The sequence below is a fragment of the Macaca mulatta genome, chromosome 16, assembly GCF_049350105.2.
Source record: "Macaca mulatta isolate MMU2019108-1 chromosome 16, T2T-MMU8v2.0, whole genome shotgun sequence".
NCBI lineage: Eukaryota > Metazoa > Chordata > Mammalia > Primates > Cercopithecidae > Macaca > Macaca mulatta.
Window position 1 is genome coordinate 4,185,928 of NC_133421.1, and position 24,967 is coordinate 4,210,894.

Sequence of the window (24,967 nt, forward strand, 5' to 3'; positions counted from 1 at the left end):
TACCTTTTATACCTTTTTTGTAAATACGAAATTTTACTTTTTGTCTCTAAGAGAGAATTACAGTCTTTTAGAGTTATATGTTAATATTTGAAATCAAATGTATCTGTCAGGTTAACATGATTGGGATTGGGTAAATGTATGTTAAATTTAAAAGTAATGCTGTTTTGGCTCATTGAATTATTTAAAAGATATAAAACAGTATGGTTTTTGACATTAGTTGACTTTTACTATAAGTTGAAAATCATCATGTGATATTTATACTAACATCACAATAAATTTTATCTTTGAAAATGAGTACTACAACTAATAATTTAGAAATAAATTTTAAGTGAAATAATCTTTTTTTTTTCTTCTCTCTTTCTCCTTAGGTGGAATGAATCTTACTTGTTGAATATCTCCTGGTTACCAGTTGGATTCATTTGTAAAAGAATCATTTTCCCCGTGTGGAAGACACTCAGTGGCATATTTAAATTATAAGTCCACGGATCAAAAAGCTTTTTGATTTCCCAAAGGAGGGACATTACCACTATATCAGATAAGCTTGACATTACAGCCAAGATGGTGCTGTCCCAGAGACAACGAGATGAACTGTAAGTTTCTTTGTTTTGTGCTTTAAAAAAAAATCGCCCTCATGAGAGAGAAAGTAGTAAATTATAATACAGCTTTGGGAGGTCTCTTCTAAGATCAAAACTATTTTTACTAGTGTTCCAATATTGGTTTAGGCAGTTTGGTCTGATTTTAAAACAGAGTCTTGTTATGATATAGCATTATTTTTAAAATTTATTCATTTTTTTCTGAGAAGGAGTTTTTCGCTCTTGTCACCCAGGCTGGAGTACAATGGCACCATCTCGGCTCACTTCAACCTCTGCCTCCTGGGTTCAAGCGATTCTCCTGCCTCAGCCTCCCAAGTAGCTGGGATTACAGGAACCTGCTACCATGCCCAGCTAATTTTTGTATTTTTAGTAGAGATGGGGTTTTACCATGTTGTCTGGACTGGTCTCGAACTGCTGACCTCAAGTGATCCACTCACCTCGGCCTCCCAAAGTGCTGGGATTACAGGCATGAGCCACTTTGCCCGGCCATGATACAGCATTATTCACCCTTGTGACTTGATTGTATGTAAGTTTAACGCAAAACAGACAAGTCAGTTGGGATAAGTTTTACCCTAAGCGTATCTTTTTTGTTTGTTTTTTTGAGACAGTCTCGTTCTGTTGCCCAGGCTGGAGTGCAGTGGCGCCATCTCGGCTCACTGCAGGCTCTGCCTCTCGGGTTCATGCCATTCTCCTGCCTCAGCCTCTCGAGTAGCTGGGACTGCAGACGCCTGCCACCATGCCCAACTAATTTTTATATTTTTAGTAGGGACGGGGTTTCACCGTGTTAGCCAGGATGGTCTCGATCTCCTGACCTTATGATCCGCCCGCCTTGGCCTCCCAAAGTGCTGGGATTACAGGCATGAGCCACCGCGCCCTGCCCTGAAGCTTATCTTTTAAAATATTATGTTCAGTAGGAAGTTAGGTGCTTCAAAGCTCTTCTAAACTTTTTTTTTTGGTCTGGAATCTATGTCTTAGAAAAGTGAAAGCTGTCTTGTTCTTGTTATCACTGATGCCTTTCCTTTGCCTTGTTGTGTTTCTTTTATCTTCCAATGGCCATTACAGAATTTGAACTTTATGAGGTAGCTAATAAAATAATTAATGCGGATGCTTTAATGAGAGAGGTGTGCAATGGTTTGACCCCTTCTGTTTTAGAGTATTTTATAGCATTCCTTTTTTTTTTTTTTTTTTTTTTGAGACGGAGTCTTGCTCTGTCGCCCAGGCTGGAGTGCAGTGGCCGGATCTCAGCTCACTGCAAGCCCCGCCTCCCAGGTTCATGCCATTCTCCTGCTTCAGCCTCCCGAGTAGCTGGGACTACAGGTGCCCGCCACCTCGCCCGGCTAATTTTTTTTGTATGTTAGTAGAGACGGGGTTTCACCGTGTTAGCCAGGATGGTCTTGATCTCCTGACCTTGTGATCCGCCCGTCTCGGCCTCCCAAAGTGCTGGGATTACAGGTGTGAGCCACTGCGCCCGGCCAGCATTCTATTTTTATAGGTGAAGAACATAGGGGGATTTTCCACTCCTCCTGCTTCACCTGACTAGCCTTAAAAACAAAAAACCAAAACGGGAAAATGTGGCTTTATGTTCTACTTTTTCTTTTCTTTTTTTTTTTGAGACGGAGTCTTACTCTGTTGCCCAGGCTAGAGTGCAGTGGTGCGATCTTGGCTCACTGCAACCTCCGCCTCCAGGGTTCAACCAATTCTGCTGCCTCAGCCTCCCAAGTAGCTGGGATTACAGGCGCCTGCCACCGCTCCCAGCTAATTTTTGTATTTTTAGTAGAGTCAGGGTTTCACCATCTTGGCCAGGCTGGTCTCTGACTCCTGACCTTGTGATCCACCCGCTTTGGCTTCCCAAAGTGCTGGGATTACAGGCATGAGTATGTTCTACATTTTTAAAATTAAAAAAAAAAAATTTATGTGGCTTTTCAACAATTTTTATTTGAAAGTAATTTCAAATTTATAAAGTTGCAAGATTAACACAAAGCATACTAATGTTTTTTGAAATACACCCATTGTTAACATTTGTACCATTTGCTTTATCATCTGCACTCTGTGTGTTGGGGGTGTGCGTGTGCAGTACACAATAGGTTTTCCTTAAACCATTTGAGAGTAAGTTGCATATATCAAAGAAATACCTTTTCCCACAAATAAACGTAAGTAGTTCCCAAGAATAAGGATATTCTATAAAACCGCAGTATAGCTAGCAGTTTTGTTAAATTTAACTTTCCGTGTTCCAGTTTGGTCAGTTGATTCTGTAATGTCTTTCGTGGTGCTTTGTGACTCTGGTGCATCATCCAGTCCAGGACCAGGCATTGCATTTAGCCCTCATGTGTCTTCAGTCACACGTAATCTGGAACAGTTCCTCAGCTTTTCCTTGTCCTTTTTTTTTTTGACCTTGATGTTTTTGAGGAATAGTCTTTGTTTTAAAATAGCGTATTTCTCATATTGTCCTTTTTTTTTTTTTTTTTTTTTGAGACAGAGTCTCGCACTCTCTCCTGGGCTGGAGTGCAATGGTCCAGTCTCGGCTCATTGCAACCTCTGCTTCCTGGGTTCACACTATTCTTCTGCCTAAGCCTCCCAAGTAGCTGGAATTACAGGCAGCCACCACCACACCCGGCTTATTTTTTGTATTTTTAGGAGAGGCGGGGTTTCACTATGTTGGCCAGACTGGTCTCAAGCTCCTGACCTGGTGATCCGTCCACCTTGGCCTCCCAAAGTGCTCATATTGTACTTTTCTAGTGTTTCCTCATGATTAGATTCAGGTTATGCATTCTTGGCCAGAATACTACGTAAGTAGTTTGTATTCTTCTTAAGACAGTTGCATTTAGAGAGAGATATGGTCATCTGCCCCTCAATTTTCATCCTCAACCAAAATGATTGATTTTTCCACTGTGTAGTTACTGTTGTTTTCTTTACCACAAATAAGTGGGAAGTACTTTTAAGACCATACAAACATTAATGTTTTCCGTCAGTATTTCCCTTCTGGATTTGACATCTATTGATGAGTCTCGCCTGAACCATCATTACTACAGCGGTTTTTATAGAGTGGTGATTTTCACCACCACTCATTCCACACTACAGGCAGCACTCATCATTTTGCTGTAAGCAAGGGACTTTATTTTTCTTCTCTTTATTTACTTGCCTTTCTTTTCTTTCTTTCTTTTTCTTTTTATTTACTTGTCTCCCTCCCTCCCTCCCTTCCTTCCTTTTTTTTTTTTTTTGGAGTCTCACTCTGTTGCCCAGACTGGAGTGCAGTGATGAGATATTGGCTCACTCCAACCTCTGCCTCCTGGGTTATTCGATTCTCCTGCCTCAGCCTCCCAAGAAGCTGAGATTACAGGCACCTGCCACCGCGCCCAGCTAGTTTCTGTATTTTTAGTAGAGACAGGGTTTCACCATGTTGGCCCGGCTGGTCTTGAACTGCAGACCTCAGATGATGCGCCCACCTTGGCCTCCCAAAGTGCTGGGATTACAGATGTGAGCCACCGCGTCCGGCTGTCTTTTCATCAGTGATGTGAACTCATGAGTTCTCGTATTTTCCATCGTTTATCATGCATCACTGTTCTCACTGTTTTCGTACTTGAATTGTCCCTCGTTTGGCCCGTGAGAGCCCCCTTAGTTGATACTTTTGTATGCTTCTATCATTTTGGGGGATTACTTCCTTACTTTCTAGAATAACAAGATGTTCCAGGTTTACTATGTACCTATCCTGCCTTAATTCTAGAATCAGCTCTTTCTCCAACAAGCTTTGGTTCTTAGTGGCGCATGATATGTATTAGAGACCAAGATATGGGCACTAGGTATGGACATTATTACTGGGATGTCTTTGCTTCTGAGCCCTTTAAGTAGAGACAGAGGTAGAAAATACATGCATGTATGAATACATATACCGACACCCTGGTAGAGACATATACAAGTGTTTTCTCAGTCTTGGCAAGATTGACATTTTGGGCCAAATAATTCTTTGTTGTGGGGGCTGTCTTGTATAATGTTGGTTGTTAGCAGCATCTCTGGCTTCTACCCACTAGATGCTACAAAGAAAGTTATCTCCAGACATTGCCAATGTCACCAGTTGAAAACCACTGATAAGTACCTACATGTACACATACTTACTTTAGAAATCATTAGGCTACAGTGATGCTTCTAATTCTGGTCTGTCCCCACAAAATTCTTTATCTTCTCTCATTCCATTTATTTATATCCCTTTTCTTCCATAGCGAGAACCCTGACTCCCAATAATATCAATAGATTGACTCATTTGCTCAATTTTGTAATATAGAATGAGCACCCCAAGTCCAAAAATCCAAAATGCTTCAAAATCCGACACTTTTCGAGTGCCAACATGACACTACAAATGGACGGTTCCACACCTGACTGACCCCATGTGACCAGTTGCATATGTTATTTAAAATATTGTATAGAATTACCTTCATTAGAACTTGGGGATAAGTGTTCAGAAAAAAATAAATAAAATTGCCTTCAGGCTGTATGTATAAGGCATTTATGAAACAAATGAATTTTGTGTTTAGACTTGGTTGAGGCTTATCCCCGAGATACCTCATTAGATATATGCAAATATTCCATAATTTAGAAAAAATGTCGAAATCTGAAATACTCCTGATCCCAAGCATTTCAGATAAGAGATACTCAACCTCTACTTCTAAAATAGTTTTAGAATTGTTTCCCTCATACTTCTACGAAGACCAAACATCCGGGAACGGATTGAGAATGCGTATGCAGCTCTACTCCTGCCTGTCCTGCCCACGACATGATCATCAAATGTGTTAATAGGTTACTTAGAATTTGTTTTGTTGTTGTTTTCCCTCTTTGCATGATGGTATTACTCATTTGAAATATAGTTGAGTTCATCTTGCTTATTTTGATCCTCCCCCTTACTCCCTGCTGTCCTGTCTTTAATTTTTTTTAGAAAAACATATACCCAGAAGTGTTATTCTCTTCTGAATCCCTTCCACCATGTTACCCCCAACTCCTTTCATCCCTTGAGGGAATCAAGCTTATTGTTTTTAAAAATATGAGATATATGTCTTCTTATTTCTCCCTCTTTCTTAAATAAAAGGTAGCATACTATATATGTTCTTTGTTTGTTTGTTGGTTGGTTGGTTGGTTTTGGAGACAGAGTCTCATTCTGTCTTCCAGTCTGGACTGGAGTGCAGTGGCATGATCATGGCTCACTGCAGCCTTGACCTCCTGGGCTAAAGCGATTGACACATTTCAGCGTCCTGAGTAGCTCCGACTGCAGACACATGCCATGCCACCATGCTCAGCTAATTTTTTCCTTTGCCTTTTTTGTTTTCCCCCTTTTGTGGAGAATGGGGTCTCACTATATTGCCCAGGCAGGTCTCGAACTCCTGGGCTCAAGCTATTCTCCTGCCTCTGCCCCCCAATAGCTGGGATTACAGGCATGAGCCACTGCGCCTGGCCACACTCAACTAATTTTTCTTTCTTTTTTGTAGAGACGGTCTCACTGTGTTGCCCAGGCTGCCTCTGGACTCAGGTGATGCTCCCACCTAGGCCTCAGAAAGTGTTGGGATTATAAGTGCGAGCCAACACAGCTGGCTTCCCCCTCCCCACCCCGGAGACAGAGGCTTTCTCTGTGGCCCAGGCTGGAGTGCAGTGGGGCGATCTCAGCTCACTGCAACCTCTGCCTCCTGGGTTCAAGTGATTCTTGTGTCTCAGCCTCCTGAGTAGCTGGGATTATAGGTGGGCACCACCACACCCAGCTAATTTTTTGTATTTTTAGTAGAGACAGGATTTCACTATGTTGGCCAGACTGGTCTTGAACTCCTGACCTCAAGAGATCCACCTGCTTTGGCCTTCCAAAGTGCTGGGATTACAGTTGTGAGCCACCGTGCCCGGTCCATACCTGGCTTTTTTTGATGTTGTTGTTAAAGACAGATTCAACCTCTTTTGCCCAAGCTGGAATACAGTGGTGCAGCATTTAATTTCTGGGCTCAAGTGATCCTCCCACATCAGTCTTCTGAGCAGCTAGGACTTCAGGCTCCTGCCACCACATCTGGCTAATTTTTTATTTACAAATTTTTTTTGTGAAGATGAAGTCTTGCTATGTTGCCCAGGGTGGTCTCACTCTTGGGCCCAAGCCTCCCAAGTTGCGGGGGTTCCAGGCTCAAGCCACTGGGCCTCTCTTGCTCTTTTTTTTTTTATCTTACCAATCCAGTATCTCCTGGAACTTTTTCCATGTAAGTTCATAAAACTTTTCCTCATTTTTCTCTTTAAAATAGTTGTAGGCTGGTCACAGTGGCTCATGCCTGTAATCCTAGCACTCTGGGAGGCTGAGGTGGGTGGATCACCTGAGGTCAGGAGTTCAAGACCAGCCTGGCCAACATGGCAAAACCCCATCTCTACTAAAAATACAAAAAATTAGCTGGGCTTGGTGGCAGGCGCCTGTAGTCCCAGCTCTTTGGGAGGTTGAGGCAGGAGAATCACTTGAACCTGGGAGGTGGAGGTTGCGATGAGCTGAGATCACACCATTGTACTTCAGCCTGGGCAACAAGAGTGAGACTCCATCTCAAAAATAAATAAATAAATAAAACAGTTGTATATGTAGCACCTAGTTCTCTACTTATACCTTAATGTATTCAAGCAGTCTCCCGTGTTTGGTATATTTAGGTAGTTTTCAATATTTTGTAACTCCAAATAATACTGTATATAATACATAACCCTGTATAAGTGTACCTTTGTGTTACTTGGAGCTGTATCTGTTTTTTAGTTGTTGTTATTTCTGAGTCAATTCAGATCTTCCAGATGCTTTGTATGAACTCACTGCAGTCACACTTACTACCGTCATAATCAGGATAAGTATTTAAACATTATGACATTATGACCCACAAGAGAGCTTTTAATTTGAATAAAAATGAAGTGAAAGAGGAGAACCTAATTTCAGATGACTAAATGTGTGGAGAGCTTTAGATAAATAAGTTAAAATGTTCATCAGGCCAGGTGTGGTGACTCACACCTATAATCCCCAGCATTTTGGGAGGCCGAAGTGAGAGAGTGGCTTGAGCACAGAGGTTCAAGACCAGCCTGGGCAACCTGGTGAAACCCCATCTCTACAAAAAATACAAGAATTAGCCAGTCGTGGTGGCACATGCCTGTAGTCCCAGCTACTCAGGTGGCTGAGGCAAGAGGATTGCTTGACCTTGGGAGGTTGAGGCTGCAGTGAGCCATGATCATGTCATTGCACACCACCCCGGCAACAGGGCAAGATCCTGTCAGAAAACAAAAACAGAAGTGTTCATCAAGTGAAGAAAATTTGTCTTATGATAAGATTTAAATGTAAATCTGGGGCCGGGCGCGGTGGCTCATGCCTGTCATCCCAGCACTTTGGGAGGTTGAGGTGGCAGATCACTTGAGGTCAGGAGTTGGAGACCATCCTGGCCAACATTGTGAAACTTCACCTCTACTAAAAATGCAAAAATTAGCTGGGCGCGATAGCGCATGCCTGTAATCCCAGCTAGTCGGGAGGCTGAGGCACAAGAATCACTTGAACCTGGGAGGCAGAGATTCAGTGAGCCGAGATTGCACCACTGCACTCCAACCTGGAGGACAGAGGGAGACTGTCTCAAAAATATATATATTTCTCTTTTTTTTAGACGGAGCCTCACTCTGTCACCCAGGCTGGAGTGCAGTGGCGCGATCTCGGCTCACTGCAGCCTCCGCCTCCTGGGTTCTCCTGCCTCAGCCTCCCGAGTAGCTTGGACTACAGGCGCATGGCACCACGCCTGGCTAATGTTTTGTGTTTTTAGTAGAGACGGGATTTCATTGTGTTAGGATGGTCTCGCTCTCCTGATCTTGTGATCCACCCGCCTGGACCCCCCAAATTGCTGGGATTACAGGCATGAGCTACCACGCCCGGCCAAATATATGTATGTTTCTAAATAGCTCCGGAGTTGAGATTAAAATAAAACTTAGGAACTGAAGACATCAGTAATAATGAGGGTACTGACAACAAAAACTTACCAGATACAGCCACCATAGCCTACAGAAAGTCTTCAGTGAATCTTTGTAAAAATAATGACAAAAAATGAACTATGTATTCAATTTAAGAATAAGAACAACAAGATAAGTCTAAAGAAAGCAGGAAAGGGAAGAATTAATAATAAAAGCGGCCGGGCGCGGTGGCTCAAGCCTGTAATCCCAGCACTTTGGGAGGCCGAGACGGGTGGATCACGAGGTCAGGAGATCGAGACCATCCTGGCTAACCTGGTGAAACCCCGTCTCTACTAAAAAATACAAAAAACTAGCCGGGCGAGGTGGCGGGCGCCTGTAGTCCCAGCTACTCGGGAGGCTGAGGCAGGAGAATGGCGTGAACCCGGGAGGCGGAGCTTGCAGTGAGCTGAGTTCCCGCCACTGCACTCCAGCCTGGGCCACAGAGCGAGACTCCGTCTCAAAAAAAAAAAAAAAAAATAATAATAATAATAATAAAAGCAGACCTTAATAAAACAGAAAATAGTCCAGTAAACTTAATTAATAAAACCAAAACTAGCTTTTTAAAAAGACCAGTAAAATAGACAAACCAATTTAATAAAGAGAAAAGACATAAATGAACTATATAGGAATGAGAAATTCAACATAAAATGAATTCAGATGATGTTCAAACTTCTGAGAGTACGTTATCCTATTTGCAAATCTGCCGGGCGCAGTGGATCTCTTGAGGTCAGGAGTTTGAGACCAGCCTAGCCAACATGGCGAAGCCCCATGTCTACTAAAAATACAAAAATGTATTTTTTTGTATTTTTATTGTGTGGTGGACACGCCTGTAGTCCCCACTACTCAGGAGCTGAGGCATGAGAATCGCTTGAACCTGGGAGGCGGAGGTTGCAGTGAGCCAAGGTTGTGCACTCTAGCCTGGGCGACAGAGTGAGACTCTCAAAAAATAATAAATAAATAAATAAATAAATAAATAAATTTGAAAATCTAAATGACCTGGGTGCTTTTTCTAGGAAAATATGTGATAACATTGGTTCAAGAAATAGTAGGAAACTTGAATAGATAATTAAATGTAGAGGACATTGTAACATTAAAGACTTCAAGCCCAGGCAGTTTTTAAGCCTAGATGCTAATTTTTTCAAATCTTAAGGACCATTTACTTCCCAGATTCCATTGTCTTTTCCGGGACATAAAGGTAGTAAATTTAGGAGCTTATTCTATAAGGCGGGTACCACCTTCATAGAAACACTGGGCAAGGCCAGGCATGGTGGCTCACACCTGTAACCCCAGCACTCAGAGAGGCCAGGGTGGGTGGGTCTTTTGAGTCCAGCCTAGCCAACGTGGCAAAACCCTGGCTCTACTAAAAATAAAAAAATGTGGCTGGACACAGTGGCTCACGCCTGTAATCGCAACACTTTGGGAGGCTGAGGCAGGTGGATCACCTGAGGTCAGGAGTTCAAGGCCATCCTGGCCAACATGGAGAAAGCCCATCTCTACTAAAAATACAAAAATTAGCTGGGTGTGGTGGTGCACACCTGTAGTCCCAGCTACTTGGGTCAGGGCTGAGGCATGAGAATCGCTTGAACCCAGGAGGTGGAGGTTGCAGTGAGCCGAGATTGTGCCACTGCACTCCAGCCTGGGAGACAGAGTGAGACTCTGTCTCAAAAAAATAAAAGTACAAAAATTAACTGGGGTTGGTGGCGCACACCTGTAATCTCAGCTACTATTTTGAAGGCTGAGGTGTGAGAGTATTTTGAACCTGGGAGGCAGAGGTTGCAGTGAGCTGAGATCATGCTGCTGTATTCCAGCCTGGGTGACAGAGTAAGACCCTGTCTCAAAAAGGAGAGCAAGAAGGTTACAGTCTAATTCTTTCTGTGAACTCAGATATAAACATACTAAATAATATAATAGTGGAATCCAGTAGAATATGAAAAGCATTATGCATGGCCAAGTGTATTTGTTCACTCATGCTGCTAATAAAAACATACCCAAGACTGGGTAATTTATAAAGGATAGAAGTTTAATTGACTCACAGTTCAACATGGCTGGGAGGCCTCAGGAACTTTAAAATAATGGCAGAAGGGGAAGCAAACATGTTGTTCTTCACATAGTGGCAGAAAGGAGAAGAATGAGAGACGAGTGAAGGGGGAATCCCCTTATTAAGCCATCCGATCTCATTGAGAGCTCACTGTCATTAGAGTAGCATGGGGGAAACTGCCCCCATGAGTCAGTTACCTCCCACCGGGTCCCTCCCACCACACGCGGGGATCATGGGACCTACAATTCTTTTTTTTTTTTTTTTTTTTTTTTTTTTTGAGACGGAGTCTCGCTCTGTCGCCCAGACTGGAGTGCAGTGGCGCGATCTCAGCTCACTGCAAGCTCCACCTCCCGGGTTCACGCCATTCTCCTGCCTCAGCCTCTGGAGTAGCTGGGACTACAGGCGCCTGCCACCATGCCCGGCTAATTTCTTTTTGTATTTTTAGTAGAGACGGGGTTTCACCGTGTTAGCCAGGATGGTCTCGATCTCCTGACCTCGTGATCCGCCCGCCTCGGCCTCCCAAAGTGCTGGGATTACAGGCTTGAGCCACCGCGCCCGGCTGGGACCTACAATTCAAGATGAGGTTTGGGTGGGGTCACAGCCAGATCCTATCACCAAATACAGTTTTCCCCATGATTACGAGGTTGGTTCAACATGAAGAAATTTATGGCTGGGAATGGTGGCTCACGTCTGTAATCCCAGCACTTTGGGAAGCCGAGGCAGGTGGATCACTTGAGGTCAAGAGTTCAAGATCAGCCTGGCCAACATGGTGAAACCCCATCCCTACTAAAAATACAAAAAATTAGCCGGGCGTGGTGGCGCACACCTGTAGCCCCAGCTACTTGGGAGGCTGAGGTGGGAGACCATGAACCCAGGGGGCATGATCGTGCCATTGCACTCACTCAACAGAGTGAGACTGTATCTAAAAAAAAAAAAAAAATGAAACACCATATGATTAATCCAGAAAGATGTAGAAAATGATAATTTTTAGTACCTATTCCTGATTGTTTAAAAAAAAAAAAAACCCTGTAGAAAATAACAGGATATTTTCTTAACTTGATTATGGCTACCTACCAGAAATATACAATAAACATTAAAGTAGAAATAGTAGGTGCATTCCCATTAAAGTCAGCAAGAAACTAAGAGTTCCTGTATCTCTGCATCTGTTTTAGGTGTTTGAGATTCCAGCTCATGTAGTAAGGCCACAAAAAGAATTAGAAATATTGGAAAGGAAGCAACCAAACATTTATAGGTGACAGCATCTACAGGGACAACCTAAGGGAACCAACAATGAGAATTAATGGGTTCAAGGCCAGGCGGGGTGGCTCACACCTGTAATCCAAGCACTTTGGGATGCCGAGGCTGAGGCAGGAGAATTGCTTGAAACTGGGAGCGAGATCATGCCACTGCACTCCAGCGTGGGCAACAAAGCAAGACTGTCTCAAAAAATATTAATAATAATGGGTTTAGTATGGTGACCTGAAACAAGATGGCATACAAAAATAAACTGTTCTTGGCCAGGCACAGTGGCTCACACCTTTAATCCCAGCACTTTGGAAGGCTGAGGCGGGTGAATCACCTAAGATAAGGAGTTCAAAACCAGCCTGTCCAATATGACGAAACCCCTTCTCTACTAAAAATACAAAAATCAGCCAGGCGTGGTGGTGTGTGCTTGTAGTCCCACCTACTTGGGCGGCTGAGGCAGGAGGATTGCTTGAACCTAGGAGGCGGATATCATGCCACTGCACTCCAGCCTGGGCAACAGTAAGATTCTGTCTCAAATAATAAACTGTTCTTGTTATTGGATAATACAGTAGAAAAGATTTTTTTCCTTGTTTCTGGATGAAAAAGTCAGTATTGGACAGATACCACAACTCTTAAAATAATAAAATGCAATCCCAATCAAAATTCAAACTAAATTTCTCATTAGCTTGACCAGCTTGATCTTAAAAATCATTTGGAAGAGAAAAATGAATATTTTAAATGATAGATGGGAAAGGAACTGAATCTATCAGATACACAAATATGATTGTAAAATGTGGAATAGGCAAATAGGTTAGGGGAACCAAGTTGAAAGACATGCCCATTTATGAAATTTAGAATGGGATAAAGGTGGTATTATTAAAAGTGTTAATGTTGAACACATACAGAATAACAGTATAAAGTGGTAGAGAAAGTATAGACTTTGGGTAGAAATGAACTTCCTCAAGGTATAAAATGTAGAAACAAAAGGAAGAGTGGTAAGTTTGACTATATCAAAATAGAAAACTTCTGTGTGAAGAAAGGCCTTAAAACAGGCCAGACACTGTGGCTCAGGCCTGGAATTCAGTACTTTGGGAGGCCAAGGAGGGAGGATTGCTTGAGGCAGGAGTTTGAGATGGGCCTGGGCAACGTAGGTACAAGATTTTATCTTTACAAAAAATTTGTTTAAAAAATAGTCTGGTAGCCAGGGGTGGTGGCTCAAGCCTGTAATCCCAGCACTTTGGGAGGCTGAGGCAGGTGGATCACCTGAGGTCAGGATTTTCAAGACCAGCATGGCAAAACCCCGTCTCTACTAAAAATACAAACATTAGCCAGACGTGGTGGTGTGCACCTGTAATCCCAGCTACTCGGGAGGCTGAGACAGGAGAATCACTTGAACCTGGGAGGTGGAGGTTGCAGTGAGCCGAGATTGCACCACTGCCCTCCAGCCTGGGCGACAGAGCGAGACTCCATCTCAAAAAAAATATATAGGGATGTCGGGCACGGTCTTGGGACCTACTTGGGAGACTTCAGTGGGAGGATCTGGGGAGGTCTTATGCCACTGCACTCTAGCCTGGATGACAGAGCAAGACTCTGTGTCAAAAAAAAAAAGTAAGTTAATTGAAAAAATCAAATTTTTTGTGGGTATGTAAAAGTAATCCTACAATTGATACAATTTTTTTTCTTTAAAATTATTGTGAATTCAAAACTTTTTCTGTGTGTATAATGCCATTCTCTTACTCTGTGAATTGCCTGTTTGGGGTGTTGCTACATTTTTGTTTTGTTTTGTTTTCTGTTGTAGTGTTTACATTTTTCTTGTCAATTCATAAGAGGACTAGTGTACTAAGTCACTCATGTTCATATGTTGCAAAGAAGTGTTACAGAGTAAAACTGTTTTCCTTGATACTACCTTTAGATTCATGTTTGGGAAGACCTTCGCAATTCATGACTACATAAGTATTCACTTTTACTTTCTTAAGGCATTTTTGTTTTCGTTTCTTTTTATAGTAATGTCTAAGCCATCTGGAATTTATGTTTGTGGATTATACAAGGAAGGGATTCAAGTGCTTTTTCTCTGAGTCATTATCCACATGTCCAAACATTTATTGAATAGTCCTTTCCTTATTGATCTGAAAACACCTTCTTATAAAACCTTGCATTGGTTTTTGGACTTGCTGTGCTTTCAGGAGCCAGAAGAACACTCTTGATTATTGTAGCTTTATATTAATAATATATTTTGGCCGGGTGCGGTGGCTCACGCATGTAATCCTAGCACTTTGGGAGGCTGAGGCAGGTGGAACACCTGAGATCAGGGTTTCAAGACCAGCCTGGCCAACATTGCGAAACCCCATCTCTACCTAAAAAAAAAAAAACATTAGCTGAGCATGGTGGCGCCTGCCTGTAATCCCAGTTACTTTAGGAGGCTGAGACAGGGAGGTAGAGGCTGCAGTGAGCTGAGCTCGCACCACTGCACTCCAACCTGGGTGACAGAGTGAGACTCCATCGCAAAACAAAAGAAAAATACATTTCAATATGAGGTGATAAATTCTCCTAAATTTTTTGTTTTGTAAACCACCTTGCTTCTCTCAAATTATTTTCCCAAAAAGCCTTAAATGTTTTCCATAGGAATTCTGATTTGGGAATAGAGTGAGTGAGTTGGTAGAGGGTGCCAATATGCCTTTTCTCATGCCCCACCTCTTAATTTTGCCTTTCCCCAGTTTTCCCTACTGTTACCATCTCACATTTATGTGGTATATTTATTATAATTGATGAGCCAACATTGACACATTATTACTAAATCTACAGTTGACATTAGAGTTCACTCTTTTTGTTGTATATTCTGTTGGTTTTGACAAATGCCTAATATTAAATATCCATCAATCATACAGAATAAATTCACTGCCCTAAAAATCTCAGCCTCCACCTATTCATCCCTCCCTGCCTCCCTAAAACCCTCATATTTTTACTGTTTCCATAATTTTGTCTTTTCCAGAAAATTACAGTTATATAGCATGTATCCTGTTCAGATTGGCTGTGTTGACTTAGCAATCTGTACTTAACATTTCTCAGCGGGGCTCGGTGGCTCACACCTGTAATCCTAGCACTTTGGGAGACCGAGGCGGGTGGATCACGAGGTCAGGAGATCGAGACCATCCTGGCTAACACGCTGAAATCCCATCTCTACTAAAAAAATACAAAAAATTAGCCGGGTGTGGTGGCGGGCGTGTGTAGTCCCAGCTACTCGGGAGGCCAAGGCAGGAGAATGGCGTGAACCCAGGAGGCAGAGCTTGCAGTGAGCCAAGATTGCGCCACTCACTCCAGCCTGGGCAACAGAGCGAGACTCCGTCTCAAAAAAACAAAACAAAAAACCAAAAACATTTCTCCATGTCTTTTCATGACTGTAATATATTTTTAAGCTTGTTTTTTTGTTGTTGTTGTTTGCTTTCTTGCTTTAAAAAACTGACCTCTGCAGTTAGTTGAGGTATTCAGGGTTTCTCCTGTGAATCTGTTTGAACATCATACATACTTGGCAGTGATTGGAGAGTGGTTTTTCCCTGGCCTGTGTGAAATACACTGAAGGTCTGCACCTGCCCGCACACTTCGCATTGTACATGGGAATATACTACAGCTGCACATGTTCATGCAGTGGTGTCAGATGCCAGATAGTTCTAGGGCTTAGTTTAAGATTTGGGTAGTCTTTGCCTGACTTTGTGATCTATAGAAAGGCATGAAAGGAATTTTTAGATCTTGTTAGTGACTCAGCTTTCTAACAGGTATTTCCCACTCCTTTTTAAATCTTCTGGCTCAGTTTAATTGCAGAATACTCTGAGACTGCAAGTTGAGCTGTTTAAATCCAGGTACTGTTTGCACTGTTTACCTGTGTGAATTTGAATTTTATTAACATGGGGCCACAGAAGCAAAGTACATGAATGAATTGGATAGTAAGGTTGAAATAAGACTATAACTGTAATCTAAATTTCAGATGTTTATGTTTATATTTATAAAAACACCTATGTATTTTCATTTACTGTCAAAGTAAGTATACATTTTTTATTTTTTAAAAAAAATTTATTATTATTATTTTTTGAAACTGAATCTCACTCTGTTGCCCAGGCTGGAGTATAGTGCAATCTCGGCTCACTGCAACCTCTGCCTCCCGGGTTCACGCGATTCTTCTGCCTCAGCCTCCTAAGTAGCTGGGATTACAGACGGGTGCCACCATGCCTGGCTAATTTTTTATAATTTTAGTAGAAACAGGTTTCACCATGTTAGCCAGGATGGTCTCAATCTCCTGCCCTTGTGGTCCACCCACCTCGGCCTCCAAAAGTGCTGGGATTACAGGCATGAGCCACTGTGCCCGGCCAGTAACTATACATTTAAACATAAACTATTTAATATGCTGCTTATCTCCAGCTTACATGTTGAGGTCCCTGTTGTCTTTAAACTTTTTTTTTTTTTTAAAAAGACAGTTTTGCCCTTATCGCTTAGGCTGAAGTGCAATGGCGCTATCTTGGCTCACTGCAACCCCTGCCTCTCAGGTTCCAGCGATTCTTCTGCCTCAACCTCCTGAATAGGTGGGATTACAGGCACACACCATCACACCCGGCTCATTGTATTTTTAGTTACACCATGTTGGCTAGGCTGGTCTCAAACTCCTGACCTCAGGTGATCCACCCGCCTCAGCCTCTCAAAATGTTGGGATTACAGGTGTGAGCCACTCCACCTGGCCTGTCTTTTCAACTTTAAAAGTTTGATAATGATGGAATCTTTAATCATATTGCCTATATTTTCACTTTCTATGCAGTGACTATTGTTTCTGATTATTACGTTAAGGTAAAAAATTTAAAAGGCCCTTTCGGTCTTCAGAGGAGGATTAAAATATTCTCAGTGTGTGTTTTTGTTTGTTTTTTGAGATAGTGTCTGGCTCTGTTACCTGGGCTGGAGTGCAGTGGCTCGATCTTAGTTCACTGCAGCCTCCGCCTCCCGAGCTCAAACCATCCTCCCACCTCAGCCTCCCAAGTTGTTGGGACTACAGGTGTGTGCCACCATGCCTTGCTAATTTTTCTGTTTTTTATAGAGACATAGTTTTGCCATGTTGCCCAGGCTGGTCTTGAACTCCTGGGCTCAAGCAATCTGCCTGCCTCAGCGTCTCGCAGTGCTGGAATTACAGGTGTGAGCCACCCTGCCCGGCTTTTTTTTTTCTTCTTTTTCTTTTTTCTTTTCTTTTTTTTTTTTTTTTAAAGAGACAGGGTTCAGGCTGGAGTGGTGCAGTGGCATGATCATAGCTCATAACTCTGGGATTCAAACAATCCTCCCACCTTAGCCTTTCAAAGTGCTGGGATGACAAGTGTGAGCCACCACGCATAGCCTGTGTTAGATCTTTCTATTCTTTGGAAATTTTTGATTTCCAGAATGAAATTGCTCATCATTTAAAATACATATATATGTTAACTTTTTTATAAGAGTGAAATGTAGGCATCTATAAAGATGATCAAGATATGATCAAGGTCAAAATTGTTGACTTTCTGGAAAATTCATACAAAGCCCTTTTACATACCACATCACATTGCATTTCATTGAAAGATGGAGGGTATTCTAGAGAATTGTATTAGAAAGAGAAGACACATGGTAGGCCAGGCACAGTGGCTCACTTCTGTAATCCCAGCACCTTGGGAGGCCGAAGCAGGTGGATCACCTGAAGTCAGGAGTTCAAGATCAACCTGACCAACATGACGAAAACCCGTCTCCACTAAAAATATAAAAATTAGCTGGGTGTGGTGGCACATGCCTGGTAATCCCAGCTACTCTGGAGGCAGAGGTTACAGTAAGCTGAGATTGCACCACAGCCCTCCAGCCTGAGTGACAGCGAGACCATGTCTCAATAAAAAATAAAACACATCATAGAAGAGGAAGGCAGATTCTTTTGTAGTTGCTAAGTGTGATGGTTATGTGTTCACACACATGTATAAGATGTGCCATCCTCCAACCTTGTTATAATGTCACATTACCCGACTGATGTGGAAAAAAAAAATACAAGAGGAAAGCAGTGCCAGAAACACAAGTAACTACATTGAGAAAGTTATATGCTGAGTAGCTTCTATTTTCTGTGTGGAGTTGGAGGTCAGCTGAAGGGTGGGATGCAGTTAGGTGGGTTTTTTCGTTTGGTTTTTGTTTGTTTGTTTTGAGATTGAGTCTCTCTCTGTCACCTAGGCTGGAGTGCAGTGGTGTGATCTCGGCTCAACTGCAACGTCCGACCCTGAGATCAAGCCGTTCTCCTGCTTCAGCCTCACAAGTAGCTGGGACTACAGGCGTCTGCCACCATGCCTGGCTAATTTTTTTGTATTTTTAGTAGAGACGGGGTTTCACTATGTTGGCCAGGCTGGTGTTGAACTCCTAACCTTGTGATCCGCCCGCCTCACCTCCCAAAGTGCTGGGATTACAGGTGTGAGCTGCTGCGCCCGGCCAAAATTAGGTATTTAAAAGGGAAAAAAAGGACCAGTCTAGGCAACATATTGAGACCGTATCTCTACTTAAAGAAGAAAAAAGAATGACTGATCATGGTGGCATATGCCTGTAGTTGCAGCTACTCAGGAGGCTGGAGCAGGAGGATCCATTGAGCCCAGGAGCTTGAGGATGCAGTGAGCCATGATTGTGCCACAGCACTCCAGCTTAGGCAACAGAACAAGACCTCATCTCTTTTTTTTTCGAAGAGTGAGGAAAGGGGCCTGGGACAAGTAAATGATTCATCAGGTGGCAATGGAATGACAATCATATACTATGACTTGACCTATCCTAATTCTAAAAATATAAATCGGTTATTAGCAGTATTGTAGATAATTGAATATCCTGCTGCTCAGTGCAGAGTAAAAACTGCTCCATCAACAATTGGAAGCTACATTTAATCAGATAATTCAGGGGATGCCTATTATGAATATGACCTGATTTTAAGGGATCTTCATTGTTTTTTAGGGTTTGACTTACTATACAGTGGTCTTCCTTTGTTTAGTTTGCTATTTCTGATACTTCTGATAAATAGGTCTTTTAAAATTACTGCTTTCATTAAATTGCATTTTCTTGCCTTGAATGTCCTACATAGTCTGTTTCTCTTTCTAGCCATTTCTCTCATTATTTTAATGCCATCTTTCTAATGTTTTTATCTATTTTTTAGATAATTTGCTTTTAGAGCAGTTTTAAGTCATGGTAATGATTATAGCATCTTTGCCTTGTTCTTTAACACAAGTGTTTCTAGTGTTCTGCCACTATTAGATTTATTGGTTGAAGGTTTGAGAGATTTCTTTTTCCTGATGTTAGTGAACATTCTTTTTTTTTTTTTTTTTTTTTTTTTTTTTTTTTGAGACGGAGTCTCGCTCTGTCGCCCAGGCTGGAGTGCAGTGGCCGGATCTCAGCTCACTGCAAGCTCCGCCTCCCGGGTTCACGCCATTCTCCTGCCTCAGTCTCCCGAGTAGCTGGGACTACAGGCGCCCGCCACCTCGCCCGGCTAGTTTTTTGTATTTTTTAGTAGAGATGGGGTTTCACCATGTTAGCCAGGATGGTCTCGATCTCCTGACCTTGTGATCCGCCCGTCTCGGCCTCCCAAAGTGCTGGGATTACAGGCTTGAGCCACCGCGCCCGGCCGTGAACATTCTTAATGAAGACCTTTCCGTTAATAAGGAATGTTTTAAAATCAAGAATGTTGAATTTGTTTCTGTTTTTTGAGACAGAGTCTCACTGTGTCACCCAGCCTGTAATGCAGTGGCGCCATCTTGGCTAACTGCAATACTCCACCTTCCAGGTTCAAGTGATTCTCCTGCCTCAGCCTCCCAAATAGCTGGGATTACAGCCGTGCGCTGCCGCGCCGGGCTAATTTTATATTTTTAGTAGAGCTGAGGTTTCGCCATGTTGACCAGGCTGGTCTCAAACTCCTAACCTCAAGTTATCCACCCACCTCAGTCTCCCAAAGTGGTGGGATTACAGACGTAAGCTACTGTACCTGGCCGAGAATGTTGAATTTGATCAGATGTTTTTAGATAAACATTGAGATCTCCATAATGTACCATTCTGATTCACTTGGTCCGCATCAGCTCCCTGCCTAGGTAATACCTACTACTTCCTTTAAGGCCTCGCATCTTGCCTTTATAAAAAGATTCTTCCATTCAGTCTCTCTTCTCTTGGTTTTGAATTAAATTTCATAGACTTCAGTAACTTTTATTTTGCTCCTCCTATAGGTTTACAAGATCCCTAGGAGGCAAGGGACCATATATAACTTAACCTTCTTTTATATTCCCTTGTATAAAACTGGGAATAACAGACACTCATCCCTTCTTCCTCTCTCCTTTTTTCTTTACATGTTTTATAGTGAAATTTTGGTTTACATTTTAAAAATACAAATGTTTCAAACTATTCAATACATGACAGTTGTACTGGCTATCTTGTTGTACAACCTGACTTTTCCTTATGAGCTTTTGAAATAATACAAAATATTTTTACAGGAATATATCCTGAGAGGATCTCACAGTTGTAAATTATGCTGAACAACTAAGGCAAAATCTCCCTGTCTCTGGAAACGTAGCTGACTTCTGGCCTGTAGCAGGCCATGCAGTTTTTTTCTAAGTGTCAGTCAATAATATAGTAACTTTAAAACAACATAATTAGGAGTTCAGCCCGGTTAGTGTGACATTCTCTCTCCCACTCCCCCAACCCCCTTTCTCTCTCTCATACCTTTAAGTATTTTAGTTTTCAGTAAAGTTATTTTTGTTAACAGGTTAAAGGGTAAAGAGGGAAACACAATAAAAAAGGGTGGAGGCTGAAAACAACTGTTCAGTGACTGCCCTCTGTTTTGTGTTTCTGTAACTCAAGAAATTTAATCCAAATATGAGAATGAACAGTAATGCATATTTTTTGTTTATTTATTTGGTTTTGCTTTTTTGAAAATGCAATGTGATATACTTATTTGGTAGATCATTTTTGGCTTTTGTTGCTGCTGTGGTCTGGAGGGTATATCAGGATGTTACCTCAGACCCAGCTGTCTGATGAAAAGAAATGGGAGCCAGCAGGCTGGTTACCAGGTACAGGGTTCTTTTTGCTTGATGGGGAAGATAAAGTTCCACTCACCCGGAGTTGCCTGAATTTCGTTCTTCTTCATTTTGTCTCTGCCATGGATAAGGTCTCATTATAGCCTCTTGCTGAACTTGTACTTGTCCCAAGATTGGTAGTAGTTGAATCCTGAACTGCCTTTTGGAAGTAGTTACCTTAAAATGTGATGGTGAAGGATGGTAATGGCAATCAGTTTGTCAGACAGATTTCTTAGGGTACATGAGGTTGGAGAGGTATAAGACCTATGGCCAGGAACTCATCACATCTGTGCTGCCCTTTCCCTGAAGGCGCGGTAGGGTATTTTAGCATAAGAATTTAGGAAGTCTTGGCTGGGCACAGTGGCTCACACCTGTAATCCCAGCACTTTGGGCCAAGGTGGGCGAATCACCTGAGATGATGAATTCGAGACCAGCCTGGCCAACATGGCAAAACCCCATCTCTACTAAAAATACAAAAATTAGCAGGGTGTGGTGGCACACACCTGTAGTTCCACCTACTTGGGAGGCTGAGCCAGGAGAATCGTGAGGTTGTGGTGAGCTGAGATTGCACCACTGCATTCCAGCCTGGCGACAGAGTGAGACTCCGTCGCAGACAAAAAAAAAAAAAGAAAATATTGGCAAGCCTTGGCCGGGCATGGGGGCTCATGACTGTAATTCCAGCACTTTGGGAGGCCAAGGCAGTCAAATCACTTGAGGCCAGGAGTTCGAGACCAGCCCAGCCAACACGGTGAAACCCTGTCTCCACTAAAAATACAAAAAAAAGTAGCTGGGCATGGTGGTGCTCGCCTGTAATCCCAACTCTCAGGAGGCTGAGGCATGAGAATACTTGAACTCGGGAGATAGAGGTTGCAGCAAGCCGAGACCATGCTACTGTACTCCAGCCTGGGTGACAGAGTGAGACTCCATTTAAAAAAAAAAAAAAAATTAGGAAGGCTTGATACCTGTTTGAGACTTGGTTGATATCCTATGGCCGCAGCTTAGGGAATGATCCCCTGTATATTTCTGCCCTGGAAATAAATTTTATTCACATACTCTCCCAAGACTATAACAAGTTTCATCTTGTTATCTAAAATGGTATAGCCTGGAGTGGTGTGAGAGATGGCTTTTGGAGGAGAGTACTAAAGATGACTCCAGGTGTGCTCCTGGTGGTGTCATGCTTGATACTGCCTGGTCTTCTGTGTTACCTTCACAGAGCCTTCAACAGCCCTGCAGACATCTCAGATTTGTTGGGCCTCTGGACCTTTTAGAGTAATGCATGTTGTCTCCATTGTTGCCCTGAATATGCAAGCTTAGCCTTTTCAGTGTATCTTTTTTTGTTGTTTTTTTTTTTGAGATGGAGTCTCGCTCTGTCGCCCAGGCTGGAGTGTAGTGGCCGAATCTCAGCTCACTGCAAGCTCCGCCTCCCGGGTTCATGCCATTCCCCTGCCTCAGCCTCCCGAGTAACTGGGACTACAGGGGCCGCCACCACGCCCAGCTTGTTGTTGTTGTTTTTTTTTTTTTGTATTTTTAGTAGAGACGGGGTTTCACCGTGTTAGCCAGGATGGTCTCGATCTCCTGACCTCATGATCCACCCGTCTCGGCCTCCCGTCTCGGCCTCCCAAAGTGCTGGGATTACAGGCTTGAGCCACCGTGCCCGGCCCTTTTTTTTTTTTTTTTTTTTTTTAGTTTTTATTTTACTTTAAGTTCCGGGATACATGTGCAGAATGTGCAGGTTTGTTACACAGGTAAATGTGTGCCATGGTGGTTTGCTGCACCTATCAAGCCATCACCTAGGTGTTAAGCCCCACATGCATTAGCTGTTTGTCCTGATGCTCTCCCTCCCTTTGGCCCCCGCCCCCACCAACAGACCCGGGTATGTGTTGTTCCCCTCCCTGCGGTCCATGTGTTCTCATTGTTCAACTCCCAGTTAGGCGTGAGAGCATGCGCTGCTTGGTTTTCTGTTCCTGTGTTAGTTTGCTGAGGATGATGGCTTCTAGCTTCATCCATGTTGCCGCAAAGGACATGATCTCATTCCTTTTTATGGCTGCATAGTATTCCATGGTGTACATGTACCACATTTTCTTTATCCAGTCTGTCATTGATGGGCATTTGGGTTGGTTCCATGTCTTCGCTATTGTAAATAGTGCTGCAGTAAACATAAGTGTGCATGTGTCTTTATAGTAGAATGATTTATATTCCTTTGGGTATATACCCAGTAATGGGATTGCTGAATCAAATGGTTTTTCTGCTTCTAGATCGTTGGGGAATCACCACCCTGTCTTCTATGATGGTTGTACTAATTTATATTCTCACCAACAGTGTAAAAGCATTCCTATTTCTCCACAGCCTTGCCAGCATCTGTTGTTTCTTGACTTTTTAATAGTCACCATTCTGACTGGTATGAGATGGTATCTCATTGTGGTTTTGGTTTGCATTTCTCTAATGATCAGTGATGTTGAGCTTTTTTCCATATGTTTGTTGGCCACATAAATGTCTTCTTTTGAGAAGTGTCTGTCCATATCCTTTGCCCACTTTTTGATGGGCTTTTTTTCCCCCATTCTGTAGGTTGCACATTCACTCTGATGATAGTTTATTTTGCTGTGCAGAAACTCTTGAGTTTAATTAGATTCCATTTGTCAATTTTAGCTTTTGTTGCAGTTGCTTTTGGCATTTTCATCAAGAAATCTTTGTCCATGCCTATGTCCTGAATGGTATTGCCTAAGTTTTCTTTTAGGATTTTTATGGTTTTGGGTTTTGCATGTAAGTCTTTAATTCATCTTGAGTTAATTTCTGTATAAGGTGTAAGGAAGGGGTCCAGTTTCGGTTTTCTGCTTATGGCTACCCAGTTTTTTGAGCACCATGTATTAAATAAGGAATCCTTTCTCCGTTGCTTGTTTTTGTCAGGTTTGTTGAAGATCAGATGGTTGTAGATATTTGGTGTTATTTCTGAGGTCTGTGTTCTGTTCCCTTGGTCTGTTTGTTGGTTTTGGTACCAGTAGCATGCTGTTTTGGTTACTGTAGCCTTGTAGTATAGTTTGAAGTCAGGTAATGCGATGCCTCCAGCTTCGTTCTTTTTGCTAGGATTGTCCTGGCTATTAGTGTATCTGTTTAAATGGGTCTAGTAAGAAAACATCTCAGTTCATCAGCCTTTGACTTAACCTTGTTTTTTCTTCATATGAGCAGTGAAAGTAAAATGGTTACAGAACTCTTAGAACTTTTTTCGTTTTTAGAATGCTAGAGTATACAGTTTGTAAAACACTATTATTGGCAAGGCATGGTGGCTCATGTCTGTAATCCCAGCACTCTGGGAGTCTGACGTGATGAAACCCAATCTCTGCAAAAAATACGCAAAATCATCAGGACGTGGTGGCGGGTGTGTATAATCCCAGCTACTCAGGAGGCTGAGGCAGGAGCATTGCTTGAACCCAGGAGGCAGAGGTTGTGGTGAGCCAAGGTCGCGCCACGGCACTCCAACCTGGGCGACAGAGCAAGACTCCATCTCAAAAAAAAAAAAAAAAAATTCTTATGGGTGGTATTGATGAGGTGTTAAGACTAGTATTACAGCTGCAGAAATTACCCTAGGGGATAAAAACAACAATGAAAAGAGTGTAGGAAGTCAGATAAAATCAAATCCTGGCATTTTCATAAACTTCTGATAGTTTAGAAAATAATTTCATTCGTTATGTTTGTAATAGTTTGATATTTAAGTCTAGGCTATGTCTAGCTAGGATCTGTTTGCTCATGGATAAAAGTCCTTCATCTCAGTTTTGGTTTTAACCATTTTCTTTTTTATTTTGCTTAACCATTTTTCTTTTTTTAACCTCTGTGTGTGTGTGTGTGTGTGTGTGTGTGTGTGTGTGTGTGTGTGTGAGACAGACTTTTGCTCTGTCGCCCAGGCTGGAGTGCAATGGCGCAATCTCAGCTCACCGAAACCTTTGCCTCCCAGATTCAAGCAATTCTCCTGCCTCAGCCTCCCAAGGAGATGGGATTACAGGTGGCCACCACCATGCCTGGCTAATTTTTTGTATTTTTAGTAGAGACGGGGTTTCACCACGTTG

At 42.5% G+C, this 24,967-nt stretch overlaps 1 protein-coding gene and 1 non-coding gene across 4 annotated transcripts in view; both read left to right on the top strand.

Moving 5' to 3' along the window:
* PAFAH1B1 (platelet activating factor acetylhydrolase 1b regulatory subunit 1) overlaps nucleotides 1-24,967 on the top strand; it is a 107,974-nt gene that overhangs the window by 52,190 nt on the left and 30,817 nt on the right. For all 3 annotated transcript variants that reach the window (XM_077968500.1, XM_028835452.2, NM_001258130.1), the window contains 1 exon segment: nucleotides 369-590. In XM_077968500.1, coding sequence (XP_077824626.1) covers nucleotides 559-590 — 32 coding nt within the window. In that variant the 5' untranslated portion in view covers nucleotides 369-558.
* Nucleotides 17,756-17,856, top strand: LOC114673333 (small nucleolar RNA U13). Its single transcript, XR_003724049.1, has one exon. It is a non-coding gene; the product is annotated as a small nucleolar RNA U13 (small nucleolar RNA).